The sequence below is a fragment of the Triticum aestivum genome, chromosome 5B, assembly GCF_018294505.1.
Source record: "Triticum aestivum cultivar Chinese Spring chromosome 5B, IWGSC CS RefSeq v2.1, whole genome shotgun sequence".
Lineage (NCBI taxonomy): Eukaryota > Viridiplantae > Streptophyta > Magnoliopsida > Poales > Poaceae > Triticum > Triticum aestivum.
The window spans coordinates 681,737,184-681,752,011 of NC_057807.1; the positions used below are offsets into that span (position 1 = coordinate 681,737,184).

At 49.5% G+C, this 14,828-nt stretch overlaps 1 protein-coding gene across 1 annotated transcript; it reads right to left on the bottom strand.

The window, feature by feature from the left end:
• Window positions 1-1,338: 1,338 nt before the first annotated feature.
• LOC123117624 (uncharacterized) lies at window positions 1,339-3,500 on the bottom strand. Its single transcript, XM_044538340.1, has one exon. The coding sequence runs from the start codon at window positions 3,172-3,174 to the stop codon at window positions 2,485-2,487; it is 690 nt and encodes a 229-aa protein (XP_044394275.1). The 5' UTR covers window positions 3,175-3,500; the 3' UTR covers window positions 1,339-2,484.
• Window positions 3,501-14,828: the final 11,328 nt, after the last annotated feature.

The following is a 14,828-nucleotide window of genomic DNA, read 5'->3' on the forward strand; positions in this document are numbered from 1 at the left end:
GATCAGGTGCGCACGTGATTTTTTTTATGATCGTTTGGTGTGTGCCTATGGACAAGTAGTAGAAGAACATGCTTATTTGAGGTTTCAATTATGGGTCTGTCTAAGGCCCAGTTCTTTTGAGCAGATTGTGGAGAATTTTGGTCTGGAAAATCTGAAGCCAAAAGAACTCGTTTTGACTTCCAAAATCTGGAGAGGATTCTCTAGAATCCTAGTGCAATCCAAAAGCACCCAAAAAGCTTGATTTTCCCAGAATGCTGAGATTCTGGCAAGTCCCACCAGTAAAAACGTTTCAAAATAGAAGAATACCCCTATCCCATTGCGAAATTACAGCAGGAATGCCCCTGCCCATCCACGCGCTGGAACAGAGGAAGCGAGCGAGCGGCCGCTCGAGCCCTGTTCGCATCGAGGAAAAAAGAAGCCCCCAAACGCAGCGACGGCTAGGGTTGCCGCGCCGCCGCCGGACCAACCTCGCCGGCCAGGCCCTTGCCGCCGCCGCCCGCCTGGCCCTTGCCGCCGCCGACCAGGTTCCCGCCGCCGCCGCCCGCCTTATCTCCCTCCGTCGCCCCTCTTCCTTCGCTGCTCGTCCTCCCCTTCGTCGTGTCTCCGCCAACATCGACAGCCACCGGAGCTGCACCTCGACGACCGCCGACGACCACCGGTGCTGCACCTCGACGGCAACAAGCAGCCCCACGTGAGGTGCAGACCACACCCACGGTGAGGCATCCTCTTTCCCCATCTCTCTGTTCTTGCTATGGATAGCTAGATTGATTTATGTTGCATAGGTAGATGGATTGATGCTTGGATTGATTGCTGATGCTGTTAGATGGATAGATGGTGCTAATTTTTTGCACCCAGATTGCTGATGCTGTTAGATGGATGGATGGATTTGTTAGATAGATGGATGGATGGATTGATTGTTGAATACAGCTTGTTTGCCTATTTACAAAAATGAATGGATGGATTATCTTTTTTTAGTTCATCCACTTTTGTAATGAACAAATCTTTAAATCCATTCTAAATGTAATATTTAGCACTTTTTATGACATTCGGAAATCACTTTCGTACTCATATTCGACTAGATATTGTTAGAAACAACAAGGTGTTAATAAATTCATCAAACATTTTCTGTCTAAGGGTACTACAGACATTTCAACACACAACTCTTTCCAGAATCTCAACCTACAATCCCAGAAAAGAACTCGGCAACAGATTCTGGGAGAAGCAGATTCTGGGAGAATTTTCCAAAATCTTGATTCTGCAGAATCCTGTGTGAAAAGAACTGGGCCTAAGACACATCTAGATGTGACATAGTTATGTCACATCTAAGCTGATGTCCACTATGTTTGTATTTTTTTTCTTGTTATAGTATTTTTTTTTTGTTTTTTGTTGCTACATTATATATTTGTGGGAGTTTAGATGTGACATCCTTAAAAAACATCTAGATATGAATTAGACAAACTGTTCAATTATCTGTTCGAGATGTGCAAGTCTTCTCATGAGCACCATGTCGGAGATGTTCATCGGGAAAGACATGTGGAGGGAGTTGAAGGCTTAGAAGGTTGAAGAGATAGGTGTGCCAGCTCCACCAGGGCCTGAGGATCAACATTATCACTTACTTAAAGCCCTAAACCCCACATCTGGCTTAATGGTCAAAACAAACATTGTTAATTCTTAGTGCCACATGGCACTGACCAGCGAGCCCGACATGTCCGAAATCGGATTAAAATGGTTCAAATTGGTCATCCATGTTTATTGATATTTTTTACCACTAGAGTTATAGATTTTTGGGCGGCCGGGGAACGTGGTGGCAAATCCTAATGTCTGAAGCGAATGTGCTGTTTTTTGCAATTCACTTACCTTAAGCAAAGAATAAGAGCCATTTCGCAAGCCCATGTGTCGAATTTACAATTTTCCCAAGTTTCCCGCATCTTTTTTTTTTGCTTTTTTAACGTTTTCTATTTTTTTTGTCTTTTCAAATTTCTTTTGTTTTTTTAAATAGAGGTCATTCTATTATTAAACGTAATAAATAGGTAGAGAGTAAATACAATGTTCCTAATGTATAAAAAACTAACTCATAGAAATATATTCCGCTTTTAGCAAAGAACAAGGGCCATTTTGCCGGCCCATGTGCCGAATTTTTGAAATTTCTCTCTTTTTCCCGTATTTATTTATTTCTAACATTTGTGTTCTTTTTTTAACTTTTATTGGATTTATTTATATTTATATTTATAATTTGGTATTTTCTTTGTGAAAGATGAATAGAGATGTTGCATGATCTGCAGTAATAGTTCTGCAACCTCTAATCTACCAACAGTTACACCAACTAGGGGAAATTCGTTGTTTGGGTGACACTAGAAGAGACATTGATGCATGTTCTCCACTACTACTAGTACTGATGAAGAAGACAGAGCAAGAACCGATTTTTACAGACGGAAATGAGACCAAACCAAATCAAGTGATGGCAACGGCGGGCGGGCGGGCGGGCTAGCAGCCGGAGATCTTGGCCCTGAGGATGGTGCACTTGGTCTTCTGGAAGGCGGTGGCGGCGACGTCCGGGTCGACGAGCTGCAGCCGGAGCGGGCAGACGATCCCCAGGGGGCACTTGGCCTTGCGGCCCTTGTACTGCATCACCGTGTCCAGCCGCACCTCCACGTCGAACACGCCGGCGTCCTTCTGCTTGGCGAACTCCGCCGCGCCGGCGGCCGGCAGCTTGGGCAGGGCGCGGCCGGCGCCGCCGACCCTGAGACGCACCGCGGTCTCCTTCCGGGCGCCGAGGGCGAGGGTCGGCACGGTGGCGGACTCGTCGAAGCGGGTGCCGTTGAAGGAGAAGGCCGCGGCGACGGCCCCGAAGGTGATGCCGTAGTGCAGGTTGGGGTTGCGCAGGGAGACGGTGACCGTGGCGTTGTAGGACAGGAGCTGGAGCGGCGGCCTCGCCGTGGACGTGGAGTTGGGGGCCGGGGCGAGGTCGAAGCGCGTGAGGAGGGCGTCGTCGGCGGTGGCCGTGGGCGGCATGACGACGGCGAAGGCGAGGATGAGGAGGGCGAGCGCGCCCCCGAGCACGGCCAGGACGACCAGGCAGACGACGGCCACGGTCCAGCTGCACTCGCAGTCGGAGCAGTCCCGCCGGCGCTTCTCCCACCACTTGCGCCACCCGTCGCTCTCCGTGAAGACCATGGCTTAGCTCAGCTGGTCGGTGGATCTCTCCGGGTGGAGGCTGGGAGGGAGAGGTGGCCTTCCCCGGCTAGGAGCGTGGAGCGGGAGCGCGCACGGCGAGGGTGAGAAGAAGGGGGCTGGAGCCGGAGACTAGTGGCGAGGGGTGGGTCTTCGGAGGCGGCCCCGTCCAGATGTGAGCAGAGGAGACCACGAAGACCTGCTGGCCAGTGGGTCGTGGACAAAGGACAAGGTGACCGTTGGTTGTTATCCGTCTCCTCTCACTCTCAGCCGTGGCAGCAGCATCCATGGTGATGGTGGTTGCCTCGCCCAACGTCCCAACCAGAGAGAGAGAGAGGGAGCGCTCCTACGCGTTTTGTGTATTTTTCTTTCTTCTTTTCTTTCAAAAGAAGAGAGCGCGTTGGCAGAGCGTGGTCGAGCTGGAGTTATCAACTGCCGTTGGTGATGCCTCCATAGTTGGGTTTCTTGATTCCAACGCTTTGTAGTATTTTATCTTTTGAACCTTACGTCTGATTTATGATCCGATTTAGGCTGACGGGGATCTTCAAAACAAGATCATGTTAAGCACGGTTTGAACGAATCTGGAATTCGAATTCTGAAAATACAGTGAAGCTATTTTTTTACCATGTTTGACTTGTATGGTGTCAGTTAGGCACATGTTGAGTTTTTTTTTCTTTTCTTTTTAAACTCAAGAAGGGCCCCGAAGGAACCAGACTTCTTAGAGCATCTCCAGCCGCGCCCCCAACAGACCCTTTCTAGACGATTTTTTCGCGTCGGCGTCTAAAAATCGGCCGGCGTACCCAGGCCAAACCCGACGCGCTGGGGGACGCCGGGGCGAGCGATTTTGGCGCGAACGCACTGCGGGCCCGCCGAGTCAGCGACACTCGCCTCGTCGTCCTCACAACGCCTCGGTTTCCCGCGGGGAATCAATGCCAAGGCTGCCGCCGGCCAGCCTTCCATTGATTCCTCATGGGCGGCGCGACGACGCCCCCCCTCCCGCCACGCGTACACACGGCGCCCGGCTATAAAAGCAACGCCTCTCCCTCGCCTCTGGCCACACCCGCCCACAGCCGCCGTCGAGCTCTGCCTTTCTCTTCGTGCCCAGCCGTGACGATGGCTGAACGATTCCCCACCGACGGGGCGGCGACCAACGGCTTTGGCCGCCGCTCGCTTCACGAGCGGGAGGCGTACTTGCTCTTCGAGGCCAACATCCCTGCGCCTCCCGACATGTGCGCCGGGCCGGGGGGTTGGAGGCTCAGCGCCGGTGGCGTCCCCAATCCCCCGGTGCCCGACGTCGACATGCGCCCCGACTACTTTGCCGACGAGATCGACCACATGCGGGTGTCGCTGACGGACGAGCAACGGGCCCTCCCGCAGTACGCCGCCGGCAACCATGAGGCGTGGGCGGCGTACTTCCAGCACCGGCTCGCCTCCACCAATGGGGCGCCCTGGCCGCTCGCTTCACGCCATCCTCTGGCACCTCGAGGGCGGCAATGACCCGCCCTTGATGTACCCTCCCGCCCCGGCTCGGAGCGGCGACCAGTGGATGCCGAGGAGGACGGTGTCCTCTTCTTCTTCCTCCTCCCGCTCCTCCTCCTCCGGGTCGCCAGTGCTGCTCAACGTCAAGGTCGAGCCCGCCGAGACGCCGCTCGGCAGGAGAACACGTAGCGCCGGCATCGTCATCAATGATGGCAAGCGCGCCTCCTCCTCGGCTCCTTCCCGCTATGTTAGGCCGAAGACGGAGCCCGGGCTCGCCTGGTGAAGACGGAGCCAGGGCTCGCCGCAGTGAAGACGGAGCCGGGCCTCTCCGACGAGGCGGCCTTGAAGTGGGCGCGTGAGGATTGGGCGCGGACGGAGCTAGAGCACCAGTGTCGATCCCTAGAATAGTACTCCGCTCGGCGCCGTGTCCGCGACGAGGGAGGCATCGTCGTTCTCGACGATGATGACGACGCGCCGCCCCCGGTCCCGCCAAGGCGACCCCGGGTAGGGGTCCAACAGCGGCAGTCGCGTCAAGGAGGAGAAGGACGACAACGAGGACAAAGACGAGGACTTCGCCGCGCTCAACGCGTTCTTCCTGTAGTCTAGGCCTTTATTTTTTAAATTTGCTATGTAAAAACTGTTTAAGTCGCCGAAGTTTATGCCTGTTTGCCGAATTATAGCCGAACGTATGTTAAAAAAATTAAAAGATCTTCTGGGACGACCCTGGGACGGTGGCTGGGAACCTGATCAGCCCCAAGCCGATTTTTTCACCGGGTCGCCCCCAGACGACGATGTTTCGAGCCCTCTGGAGGGCCAACAGCTGGAGATACTCTTAGATAAGCATGCAACATTTTACAAATAGACTAGCAGAAAGTAGAGATTACAACCAAAGTCTAAAGCTTTGCAAATAGGATTCCAGTAGACGAAACTAAAAAGCAATCGCGTCCTTGTCGCTTGCTTCGATCCTGGCACGATTCCACCGCCGCCGGGGACAAGACCACTTGGGGTGGAGGAATGACTACAACAACACCAGCGAAACACCAGTGGTAGACACTAAAAATTGCCTGTTCGAAGCACCGATAAATTGCCTCCCTTTTGGCTCGACAGCTGGGAGGAAGAAGAACTGACCTGAAAGATCGTCGGAACTCGGAATGGTCGCCCTTCGACCAGAAGAACAACAACACGATGTTGAAGAACTCCTTTATATTTGCTGCAGAGATAGGGCTCCAAGGACAAACAAAGATAGTTCACTGCTGGAAGATCCCCTCTCTCCCTTCTCCTTCCGCCCACCTCCACAGTAGCATATGAAGAAGTAGAAAAGAAAGGATTTGAGCTTCAGATCTGGGACACATGTGAGCTTATTTGGGGGAGGAACGACAACGAACACCCCCCTCTGCCTCTGGCTCCGACCATCGGAGCACCACAAAGAGGAGCATCACCACCGCCAGCCGCTGGACGTAGCTCTCCTGCACCAGCCGAACACATCCCAACGGGCTAGTCCTAAAGACGAACCTTACATCTACTCTGTACAGCAATCCAAGCTCTTCTCCCTGCCCTACTCCGACCTGCAGCGCCGTCGGAGAGGAGAGGGTCCCGAGTCGGGCCTGCGCGAGAGGCGGCAAAATTTCGTGTTTTGACCCTTTTTGCATACAAATTCAGGATCTGACCCCGGTTCTGAAAATTTTTGGGATTTGACCCCTTTTCTTACCGCCAGGACCTCCGGCGGTAGGGTTATACATCCTACCGCCAGGGCCCCTGACGGTAGGCTACTAATCCACGTCAGCACGGGGGAACGGCCGCCGTCCCCCTCTGTTGCACCCTACCGCCAAGGCACCTGGTGGTAGCCTGTCTAACCCTACCGCTAGGTCTCCTGGCGGTAGGGTCCGGGCAGTTATTTCGCCTGAGACCCCGCGCCCCTGCCCATCTCCCCCCTCCCCCCTCCCGTCGGTAGTTTCCCATTCTTTCTCCCCCAAGTCGCCCCTCTCTCCCTCTCTCATCTCCTCCACTCTCCCCCTCGGATCTTCACCAATTCTTCACCGTTTTGGCGGATCGAGATGGCCCCAAAGAGAGAAATGTAAGCTCCTCCGATCCCTCCAATTAGTTTTTGCAAACTTGCTTCCGATTCGACGCATTATTTTCTTGAAATCCCTCATTTTTTTGAACTTAGACTGGATTTTTTTCACCTAAGATTGTTTTAGTTTGATTGTAGTTCTAGTTCTTAGTTCTTTACTAAGTAGTGGTATTGAATATGAACTCTAATCAATAGTTCATATGTTAGTGTGAAGATGAACCCTAGTTCATAATTTTTTTTGTTAAAAAAATTATGATGTAATGCATGTGGGAGGAATTGATTGTAGTTTGATGATGCATGTTGATATAATGATATGAATGTTGGAAATATGCCCTAGAGGCAATAATAAAAGGATTATTATTATATTTCCTTGTTCATGATAATTGTCTTTTATTCTGTATTATCCGGAAATCGTAATACACGTCTGAATACATAAACCACAACATGTCCCTAGTGAGCCTCTAGTTGACTAGCTCGTTAATCAACAGACAGTCATGGTTTCCTGACTATGGACATTGGATGTCATTGATAACGAGATCACATCATTAGGAGAATGATGTGATGGACAAGACCCAATCCTAAGCATAGCACAAGATCGTGTAGTTCGTTTGCTAGAGCTTTTTCAATGTCAAGTGTCTTTTCCTTAGACCATGAGATCGTGTAACTCCCGGATACCGTAGGAGTGCTTTGGGTGTACCAAACGTCACAACGTAACTGGGTGACTATAAAGGTATACTGCGGGTATCTCCGAAAGTGTCTGTTGGGTTGACACAGATCGAGACTGGGATTTGTCACTCCGTATGACGGAGAGGTATCTCTGGGCCCACTCGGTAATGCATCATCATAATGAGCTCAAAGTGACCAAGTGTCTGGTCACGGGATCATGCATTACGGTACGAGTAAAGTGACTTGCCGGTAACGAGATTGAACGAGGTATTGGGATACCGACGATCGAATCTCGGGCAAGTAACATACCGATTGACAAAGGGAATTGTATACGGGGTTGCTTGAATCCTCGACATCGTGGTTCATCCAATGAGATCATCGAGGAGCATGTGGGAGCCAACATGGGTATCCAGATCCCGTTGTTGGTTATTGACCGGAGAGCCGTCTTGGTCATGTCTACGTGTCTCCCAAACCCGTAGGGTCTACACACTTAAGGTTCGGTGACGCTAGGGTTGTAGAGATATTAGTATGCAGCAAACTGAAAGTTGTTCGGAGTCCCGGATGAGATCCCGGACATCACGAGGAGTCTCGGAATGGTCCGGAGGTAAATAATTATATATGGAAAGTCGAGTTTCGGCCATCGGGAAAGTTTCGGGGGTCACCGATATTGTACCGGGACCACCGGAAGGGTCCCGGGGGTCCACCGGGTGGGGCCACCTATCCCGGAGGGCCTCGTGGTCTGAAGTGGGGAGGGGAACCAGCCACTGGTGGGCTGGCGCCCCCCCTTGGCCCCCCTGCGCCTAGGGTTAGAAACCCTAGGGTGGGGGGGCACCTCCACTTGCCTTGGGGGGCAAGCCACCCCCTTGGCCCCCCCTTGGAGATGGGATCTCCTAGGGCCGGCGCCCCCCTGGGTACCCTATATATAGAGGGGGGAGGGACGGCAGCCGCACCCTTGCACTTGGCGCCTCCCTCCCCCCTTGCTACACCTCTCTCTTCCGCAGACGCTTGGCGAAGCCCTGTCGGGATCCCTGCTGCATCCACCACCACGCCGTCGTGCTGCTGGATCTTCATCAACCTCTCCTTCCCTCTTGCTGGATCAAGAAGGAGGAGACGTCACGCTGACCGTACGTGTGTTGAACGCGGAGGTGCCGTCCGTTCGGCGCTAGGATCTTCGGTGATTTGGATCACGACGAGTACGACTCCCTCAACCTCGTTCTTTTGAACGCTTCCGCTCGCGATCTACATGGGTATGTAGATGCACTCCCCTCACTCGTTGCTAGATGAACTCATAGATTGATCTTGGTGAACGTAGGGAATTTTTTATTTTATGCAACGTTCCCCTTCAATGAAGATGTTGGATGATTTCTTTTTGTTTACAAATATGATGATATGATGCATGTTGGAGGATTTTTTTCGTCTAAAAATATGATGATATGATGCATGTTGGAGTGATGATGCATGTTGATATGATAATATGAAGATGTTGTTTGGAGATAATACATTGAAGATGATTGTTGGAGGATTTTTTTTTGATATGATGCATGTTGGAGGATTTTTTTTGGATATGATTAATGTTGATATGATTTGATCCATCATGTGTAGTAGATGTTGTTGGAGGATTTTTTTGTGATATGATGCATGGTGATATGATTTTGATATGATGCATGTTTATGTATGCTTATGCTTATGATGTTTTTGTTTATGAAATTTTATTAAGGCGGCCACCTCTTGCAGACAACATCGGCCCACGGTACTCCACGCTTGACTACGCATTCGACAAGGGTCATCGTGCCCGTTCATAGAGAACGGAGAGGTAAGTAATATGAATGAAATATTGATCAAAGTTTTCGATTGATGAAAATAATTTCCTAACTTTTGGCGTTCACTTTTTGGCAGATGCTCCAGCCACTGCGCATGAGGGGTCACGGGGTTCATGGGCATATGAACTATGACGAGCGCTACGTGTACTTCTTCAAGAGAGCCCGACTGTTGGGTTTTGTGTTGCAGTTCAAGCGTCAGCCGCCGACGCTTGTCCACGCAGCTCTGATAGCTCTGATTGACCGGTGGCGATCGGAGACCCATTCTTTCCATCTCCCATGCGGGGAGACGACAGTGACCCTCGAGGATTGGTCGATGATTACTGCCATGCCGCTCGAGGGTCATGCACTGACCGGGCGAGTGGAGAGGACCAACTGGCAGGAGAGGGTTACCACCCTCATCAGCGGCTGCCCCGAGGCTAAGGGTAACCGTACATCCAGTGTGTCGTTGTCCTGGCTCTCGGAGCACTAGAAGACAAGCCCCTAAGACGCCGATGAGACGACTGTGGAGTGGTATGCGAGGGCCTACCTGTGGTATCTTCTCACGGAGGTCATGTTTTCAGACGCATCCGGGGACTCTGCCAACTAGTCCTATCTGTTCTTCCTAGCCGACTGGGATGCAGGGTACAATTGGGGGATCGCATCTCTTGCCTACCTATACCTTTCGGTAAGAGAGTATCTAATTGCCTACCTACGAAAGTATGTCCATGACATTTTGTTATATCTGATCCTCATTTGATTTTTTGTAGCTTGACGATGCAACGCAGAGGACGGGAGAGAAGTCCAATATGGGTGGCTTTGTCTGGGCCTTCTCAATTTGGATGTGGGAGCGGCTGCCGGTGGGGCGTCCTGAGAAGCTGCCAAGACGCCCATGGGGTGCCTATAGCGAAGACGGTGATGAGGCTCGACACCCCACCATAGCTTACGAGTGGGACATTGTCAAACTCTACACGGGCCTAAACAAGACTTTGTATAAGACCTACACCAACGAGTTGGTCGCTTTGATGCATTGACAGGTATATGAACTCGTTAAACACATTTCTCTTTGATTCCACTTTTGACCAAGAGTGGGAACTTACCACCATATATGTAATAGGTAAACTGGTGGCCGTGTCATGACCGAGAGTGGGACTTTGATCTGAACGTGATGTGTGATGAGGACCGTGGTATCTGGCCGTGCATCGTTCCCATGATCTGTGTGTATGCCGTCGAGTGGCACTTGCCACACCGCGTGGCCACGCAGTTTGGGGTGTATCAGCATACCCCACCGGGCCAGCCCACCGATACCGGCGGCCACACGCTCCACTTGTGAGTGCCCGCGCTTGTTCTTCGTGCCCATGAATTCATTGTGTTCGACTTTGTTATGATGTTTCTTGTTGCTAATGCCTTGCAGGATGAGCCAGCAGAAGAATCAGTCGATCACAGACTAGGGAGATGAGCATAAAACTCATGTGACAGAGTGGAACCGACGGAGGTACCGGAAAGACGGGGAGAGGAAAGTGACTGACTGGGATGCTTACCTGGACCGACACATGAAGTGGTACGATGATGGACAGAAGCATCGTCTTCATCTCAGGCCTCGGTGGACGGCGGAAGACATCGCAGAGCTGGAGAGGGATGGCCCCGAGCTGGAGCTGGAGAGGCATGCACAGTGGATCTAGGGAGTTTGCACCCCCTCATCAACAGAGTGGTAAGTTTGAACCGAGGTTGTATTTAAATTATTGCATTCGTCATCGTGACTGACTTATGCCGTTGCAGTCTGGTGAGCTGAGCAGATGATCTTTGAAGCCTCAGATGCACTAGGTGATGCCCCCGGGAGCGTATAATCTGAGAACAAAATGAGGGGGACGATGAAGGTACGATTTCAGCCTCCTCGGAACAGATGCACCTTGTTCACTTGCAATCATAACCCTGATACTTATTATGCCCTTGTTTCATTATGAGTGCAGAAGTTTGTGAAGTGTTGTCGCAAGCTAGTAGGCCTGCTTGGGTGTGCTGGAGCTGGGTCGGTTGAAGCTTATCAGCCTGTAGCCACACAGGGTCACATCGCCTCATCGAGCCATGGTCCCTCGTTGTATAGGTTGGTTGAGGAGGAGGAGGAGGAGGAGGCCACACATGAAGAAAGGGAGGAGGAGGATGAGAGCAACAGGGAGGAGTACGATGAAGATTATGGACCCCCAACAACTCAATCATCTCAAGCACCTCAGCTGCCGCCGAAGAGGAATCCGAAGAAGAAGGATTTGCTGAGTCCGGACCCTTTCTAGAGACCGGTTACTCGACGACCCAAGAAGAAGACTGAAGAGCTTCGTTCAAAGAGTAACGAGGACCGTACCTCCAAGAGGGGAAGGAGCAACTGATTATGCTCTTCGATAGTTTGCTATTTGGTTGAACTTCATTTGGTTGAACTTGTCTAGTGGTTGTGAAACTATGTGGAACTATATGTTTGCTATTTGTGGATCTATGTGTTTGCTATTTGTGAAACTATGTGGAACTCCGTTTACTAATTAGTTGAAGTTCGTTTGAAATGTTCTATGGACTTCAACTTTTTTTAATGTGTATGGGATGCCCAAGTGTAATTGTTTAAGATCTGTGATATTAATGTCATCTTTGTGAAACTTGCTGTGATAATTGTTTTTGAAAAGAATCAAGCAAATAAACTACAAAAAATAAAACACAAGACCCTACCGCCAAGGACCCTGGCGGTAGGGTCACACAGCCTACCGCCACCCCCCCTGGCGTTAGGGTGAACCTACCGCCAGGGCACTTCCATTTTTCATTACAGAAGCTTTGCAAAGGCAAAACCCAGCCACACCCTACCGCCAGAGCGCCTGGCGGTAGATTTAGACATCCTACCGCCGGTAGGGTACTAGTCCATGTCAGCCTGGACAAACGGCCGCCGTCCCCCTCCGTCGCAGCCTACCGCTAGCCCCCCTGGCGGTAGACTGTCTAACCCTACCGCCTGAGCCCGTGGCGGTAGCAAAAGGGTCAAATCCCGAATTTTTTCCCAACCGGGGTCAGATCCTGAATTTGAATCAAAAAAGGGTCAAAACACGAAATTCTGCCACGAGAGGTGACTCACAAGAGGAGAAGGTGGGAGGAGAGGGAAGGAGGGGGGAGGGGAGAGCACCCATGTTGAGTATAGAATAGAGGTTTGTTGAATGTTGCCCTTTTCACGCCGAATTGCAGGGTGCGTGCTTTGTGCTAATTCTATCTTCAACGCCCTTGGATTCCAGATGGAAAGTGCTTTGGTTTCATTTTCGGCGATATATGGTTCCGTTTACTTGGAAAGCAAAGAGTAAACAAAGGATACACCTTTTCTCAAAAAGAGGAACGCACTAAACCGAATAAAATGTAACTTTTTCAATTACCTTTTAAGACTTGATGAAAAAATGAAACAACATTGAGACCCAAATCAAAATTATGAAAAATATATCCAAACCCGGGATAAGCAAGTAAAATATAACTAGATAGCAAACCGGAATATTCTTTATTTCAATCGTAAGAAACTAATTAACTAAAACCGAAGTAAAACTATAATGAAATGCCAATAGTAATGGTATTCACCGTGCATAACCTACACTGGAATGAGATTTGCCGCCACAAACGCAGCCACGCCGGTGGGGTCAGATGAAATAATAAGATATCAATGTAGTAAAATAGTCGATTTGTTTTTACGAAAGGACTACAATATGTGGTTTTGTTTTTCTTATTATGTGTTCCACCAGCTAATCGGCTTGTCATACCCGTCTTCTCATATAACCCAATGCATGTATTGTTTTCCATGCAAGTTTGGTTTAGAGATGAACTTGAATATCCAATTCTGCGCTCGGGCTCATTTGCACCCCGTGAACAGTATTCATAAACAAAATACTAGAAAAAAAATGATTTTTTTCGCATGGAAGATGATTGATTGCGTGAGGTGCATGCCAAATTTCAAAGCATTTGGACATCTAAGTAGCTCTTAGAAAAAAATCAGGTCCGAACAATGCACAAACAGTAAACTTTTTCAAAAACCCCAAATTAATCTTTTTTGCTGAGAGTTACTCACACATGGAAATGCTCTAAAATTTGGCACGAACATCACGCACTCAGGTATCTTTCTCCACAACAAAATTCGGAATTTATTGAATTTATTGATTTTTTAATGATTTTTTTGTTCACTCCCAAACGCTGCTCACACATGAACTACTTTATCCAAAACACCAACGATAAATATAAATAGTTTTAGTAAAACAAAGAACACCATAATGGTTACTCAAATTCCTATGTAGAACCTCTCTTTTCGGTGTTCCACTATTAGTAGATCACCAAGGAAGAATACCAAAAGCGAAGACCCGTCACCATAACCTCATTGGCTTAATGGAGTAGACGGTGATGGCTGAACTAAAGATTTTTTTTTTTTTGCGGCAGAACTAAAGATATTTTTATTGCATATGGTGTCCGATTTTTCATAGTAGCCCAGAGAAAATTGACGGAGACCGAAAACGGCCAACAATTCATTTGGCTACATGACAAGTTTAGAAATTGGCAGCCCGTCCATGTCCCTGGAAAATTCCATTGCAAGTGCTCCTATTCTCGGCCTTAAGCGAAGAGTAGGTGCCAAATCGCGTCAAGATGCTCTATATGGGCTGACCATTGACATGAGCCATCAAATATTTTATTATTATCGTTGTTTCATAATTTTTGAGTAATATGTAGTTTTATCCGCACAAGTATTTGAAAAATATATAATAAAATACATTCAATAATAAAAAATTAGTGTATTGCACAAAAATTTGTTAGCGTAAAAATATATTTTACATTTATTAAAACCGTTCATGCCAATTTACAGAAACATTCCTTTATATGAAAAAATGCTTACACTTGAAACAATAATTTACACATATCAAAAGTTAATGTTCACACAATATGAAAACAAATTCATGTATGTACTACAAAATAAAATAAAAACAAAAGACATAAAAGAACAAACATGAGATTAGAAAAAAAAGTGAAAAAAACCAGGAAAAAAAGAAAGAAAAGCCAGAACATGGGACTCATCACTGGTTGGCCAATGTGAAAATGCTGGAGGCGATTTGACAGATTGTACATGGGCTGAACATGGACCTCATCAGTGGTGCAGTGCTGATATATATACATGTGTCGTGCACGCCACCCTGCGCGCGGCTTCCAGTTCCATCTCACCTACTACCTAGCTAGTCACGGTTTAGCTCCCACATCTCCATTCAACCTCCCTCTCTGCTGGCTAGCTGCTTGATCGATCGATGGCGTCGGCGCCGGCCCTGGGGAGGGAGCTGCTGGAGGAGGCGCGGGCGCCGGGGTTCACGGCGTGGCTGCATGGTCTACGACGGCAGATCCACCAGCACCCGGAGCTGGCCTTCCAGGAGCACCGCACCTCGGCGCTCGTGCGTGCCGAGCTGGACGCCCTCGCCATCCGCTACGTCCGGCCTGTCGCGCGCACCGTTGTCGTCGCCACCATCGCCGGCGTTGCCGGCCCCGGCCCCGTGTTCGCGCTCCGGGCAGACATGGACGCGCTGCCCATCCAGGTCAGCAATAATGCAAAATACAGTAAATGGTCGACAAGGGTGTAACTGCATGCAGAAGGCGAGGCTGTATATGAAAAT

Bases quoted from the DNA above. Each gene is read 5' to 3' on its own strand.
- LOC123117624 (XM_044538340.1), bottom strand. From the start codon at position 3,174: ATGGTCTTCACGGAGAGCGACGGGTGGCGCAAGTGGTGGGAGAAGCGC.